The sequence below is a fragment of the Corvus brachyrhynchos genome, unplaced genomic scaffold (assembly GCF_000691975.1).
Source record: "Corvus brachyrhynchos isolate BGI_N302 unplaced genomic scaffold, ASM69197v1 scaffold114, whole genome shotgun sequence".
NCBI lineage: Eukaryota > Metazoa > Chordata > Aves > Passeriformes > Corvidae > Corvus > Corvus brachyrhynchos.
This window is the reverse complement of record NW_008238337.1, coordinates 2819045-2823083: the sequence shown is the minus strand read 5'-3', so window position 1 is coordinate 2823083 and position 4039 is coordinate 2819045. Positions and strand designations below refer to the sequence as shown.

General features: G+C 51.9%; 1 protein-coding gene across 1 annotated transcript in view; it reads left to right on the top strand.

Annotated features, from left to right (window-relative positions):
• HIP1R (huntingtin interacting protein 1 related) overlaps positions 1-3906 on the top strand; it is a gene marked incomplete at its 5' end in the record, with an annotated part of 14260 nt that extends 10354 nt beyond the window's left edge. The window contains 10 exons of the mRNA XM_017734707.1: positions 105-215; positions 324-382; positions 539-569; positions 689-751; positions 1218-1318; positions 1979-2084; positions 2777-2900; positions 3052-3113; positions 3217-3408; positions 3499-3906. Of these exons, the coding sequence (XP_017590196.1) occupies positions 105-215; positions 324-382; positions 539-569; positions 689-751; positions 1218-1318; positions 1979-2084; positions 2777-2900; positions 3052-3113; positions 3217-3408; positions 3499-3504 (855 nt within the window). The remainder of the gene's footprint in view (positions 1-104; positions 216-323; positions 383-538; positions 570-688; positions 752-1217; positions 1319-1978; positions 2085-2776; positions 2901-3051; positions 3114-3216; positions 3409-3498) is intronic.
• Positions 3907-4039: the final 133 nt, after the last annotated feature.

Genomic DNA, 4039 nt, shown 5'->3' with positions numbered 1-4039 from the left:
CTCAGGAAAGCAATTGGATACCTTGGTTTGTAGTTGTTCCTTATGAATATTCCCTTCTGTCCCTCTGCCTAAAACCTCTTGGTGCCTGCTACCACCCCTGGCAGGAGCTGAGACCCAAGAGCTTGGACATCAAGCAGGAGGAGCTGGGGGACATGGTTGAGAAGGAGATGGCCTCCACCTCGGAGGCAATTGAGGATGCTGTCAGGAGGATAGAGGTGAGACAGAGCTGCAGGATGGGTCATTCTGGGGCCTTGGGGCAGCGGAGTGCCACCCTTCTCGCCCCAACGTGGCATCCAACCCCTTCCCCTTGTGTTTCCCAACAGGAGATGATGAGCCAGGCCAGGAACGAGAGCTCTGGGGTTAAGCTGGAAGTGAACGAGCGGTGAGTTTTGGGGAGGGGTGTGTGGCAGGTCTGTGCCTCATGCCCTGCTGGAGTGTGCTCTGCTCCAAAACAGGCTGTTTGGTCTTGAAAAAAGACCCATTTTCTGAGGCCAAAGCTTCCCTGAATGCTGAACACTTTTCTCTTGCTTCCCTCCAGGATTCTGAACTCCTGCACGGATCTAATGAAGGTCAGTGCTGCAGAAACCCACCTGGGGTGCACAAAACTGTAACTTCCAACCATCAGCAGCATCAATCCTCCTCTATAAGACCCCCATCAAACCCGAAAACCTGTTTTCCTTCATTCCAGGCTATTAGACTTCTTGTAACAACATCTACAAACCTCCAGAAGGAGATAGTAGAAAGTGGCCGGGTAAGTCCTGCCTTGCACTCATCTTTCTTGTGCTGACATCAAATACAGGAGAATTTCCCCTAAATTGCAGAAACACTCTGGATTTCATGGCTTCCCATGTTAGCAGTGCTCTGGCAGTACCAGCTGCTGGACATGGGCTGCTCAGCCCTGTGCTCTCTGCACAAATCACTGTCACCCTTGCAAAGCCTTGTCCATCTAAAGATGATGGCCCAAACTTGAGTGTTTTAAACCAAACCCAGCCCAAATTTGCAGGCTTGGGGCTCCAGTGTTGGTTTTCTTGATAATTATTTAAGCAAGTCAGTAAGAGCAGCATGAAGAGCACAGGAATGCTGTCGCTCCCTTGATTTATGACTTTCTATATGAATTTATATATTGTTGCACTTCCTATGGATATTTTACATGGATTTATATGTTGTTGGATATTAGGCACAAGTTAATCCAGGCCATAATATTCTTGTAACAACAGGGGGCAGCAACAACTCAGGAGTTTTACGCCAAGAACTCGCGCTGGACCGAAGGGCTGATCTCTGCCTCCAAGGCCGTGGGCTGGGGAGCCACACAGCTCGTGTAGGTACCCCCAGAGTGGGAGCTTCCCCTGGGACACAGCACACCCAGGGCTGGCTCACGCTTCCCTGTCACCCAGTCATCCAAAGTGTCCCACTGCTGAGGCATCACAGAGCATCATTGCTAATTCCTTATGGAGATCTTTGCTGACTTTTTATGGACCCTCAGTTTGGGTCATTGCTAATTCCTCACGGAGCATCACAGCCCGGGTTGAACCACAGGGTCACCCAGCTAGGGATGGCAGTTCCTCCCTGTCTGCAAAATGGGAAATCAAATCCCCCCTGTCCTGGCTCCTGCTCAGATGGTTGTGGATGGGGTGGTTGGCATCGGGGCAGGGCGTTCCCTGTGCCAGTGCAGGAAGTATGGGGGGGTCTTTTGAGAAAAGCTTTAAAAAGCTCATCCATTATGGAAACAAAATCCTGTCTCTGTCCAAATCACCCGGATCATGGCTTTGAATAATTGCTTTGTATATGAGCTCTAATAACAGTTGGACTCAAAGATCTTAGAGATCTTTTCCAACTTTAATGATTCCATGATTCTGTAATTGCAAAGCTGCTGGATCCAGCTGCTGATTTCTGAGGGTATTAGCAGGAGATGAATAATTTGCACTTGCTCTGTTGTGCACAGTCTCTGACACAATCTCCCCTCCGACCCCCAACGCAGGGATTCTGCGGACAGGGTTGTCCTGCACACAGGGAAATACGAGGAACTGATCGTCTGCTCCCACGAAATCGCTGCCAGCACAGCCCAGCTGGTGGCTGCCTCCAAGGTGAGTGTCCCAGCAGGATCCTCTGGATGTCTCCTCATTCTGTCCCACAGTGTTCCCATCCTGTCTGGCAGTCCTGCAGCCTTCCCAGAGCAGGGAGAAGGGAACCTCTTGCAGTTTTCCAGTCAGTCTAGGCTTTTAATCCATGTGTTCATATTCCGTCACCTGAGGCTTGCCTTGGAAATGAAGATGTGTAAATCCTCCTGTCAAGCTGGTTATGTAAAGAAAATGTTAATACCTAACAAGAAATCCAAAAAAGCAGCTGCAGAATTGAGGATGGTGGACTTTGGTCCTTGCTGCCTTTCCTGTTGGTGTGGGTGGAAGTGAGGGGTGGAGGTTTCAGTGAGCACACAGGGATGCAGGTGCAGGGGGATGGGGATCCATACGGATTTTTACAGCAGATGGTTTTGAAATTAAGAGGATGGTTAAAAAAACAGAGCTGTGTCTTCACTGAGTGCTTGGCTCAGGTGGGAGCAGAGCTGGTTTTGTGCCCTAGGGCTGAAGGGCTTTGTAGGGATCACCTTGTCTGGCCGTGATGGGATCACTGAGGATAAACCTTCCCATCTGTCCATCCATCCATTCTTTCCACACCCAGGTTTTCGTGCCCAAAAGCTCTTTGCATCTGCCTGGGGCTCCCTGGAGCTCCATGGGGGGTTTATGGTGGGCACCCACAGCCGTCCCTGTGCTCATTGCAGGTGAAGGCCGAGAAGAGCAGCAGGAACCTGGCCAAGCTCCAGGAGTGCTCACGCAATGTCAATGAGATGGCAGCAAATGTGGTGGCTTCCACAAAGTCAGGCCAAGAGCAGATAGAGGAGAAAGGTGAGGTTTTTGCAAGGAAAAGGTAGAAAAACCCACTCCAAATGCCTTTCCAGCCTGGGGAACACCCCGAGGTGTCCATCCAGCTCTGTTCTGGCATGTGAGTGTCCTCTGTGAGGGGTGCACTCAGTAGAGACCCTGCTTTCCTCCACAGACACCATGGACTTCTCAGGCATGTCCCTGATCAAGCTGAAGAAGGAAGAGATGGAAACACAGGTATGGCCACGAGGTGGATTCGGTGCGGCTGCGAACAGACCCAGACCCGCACTGGGGGTCCCTCTGCCCCCAGCACAGGTCCCAGGACGGTTTTTGGGTGCAGGTGAAGGTGCTGGAGCTGGAGAAGCGGCTGGAGGGCGAGCGGGTGCGGCTGGGCGAGCTGAGGAAGCAGCACTACGTCCTGGCCGGGGGCTGCGAGGACGCGCCGGAGGACGGGGAGGCCAAGCCAGCGCCGGCACCGCGACGAGGCATCCTCAAGAAACCCCCCATTGCCCAGAAACCCGGCCTAGCAGAGGTGGGGCCCGGGTGGGGGGGTGCAAACAGAGCAGGGGGGATGTTCTGGGCACGAGTTCTGATATTTGGCTTTGTCCCCCTCTCGTTGCAGCCCTAGCGAGGCCCCGGCCCCGGGAAGGGCTGGCGGAGGCCCCACACATCACGTTGCCTTTGCGCTGCTGTGCCTTCAAGCGCGGGGTCTCCTCACCGCCCGGCCTGGAAAAAAAGTCCCAAACTGGATATTTTTTAAGGAATATATTTTATTTTTTGTTTTCCTTTTTTCTGAACTGTAGAGCAGCAGGGCTCCTGTGCTCCCCGGGCAGCGCTGAGTGCTCTCCTCCTCTTTCTTCTCTTCCTCCTCCTTCTTCTCTTCCTCCTCCTTTTTCCTCCTCCTCCTCTCCTGCCAACCGGCTCTCCCGGTTTAATTTAATTTGGGGTTCGTTTGGGTTATTATTTTTTTTTAAGGACTTTATCAGCACTAGAAGTTTTCAGTAAATGTAGCTCTACTGTACTGCTCAAACCCTTTTCAAGAACTGTGAACTGGTTTTACAGTAGGAAACTGGTGGGCTTTTCTTGCAACCATTTTTTTAAATTCCCCTTTTTCCAGCCTGAGGAATATTTGACTTCATTTTGGCGTGGGATCAGCCCTCAGC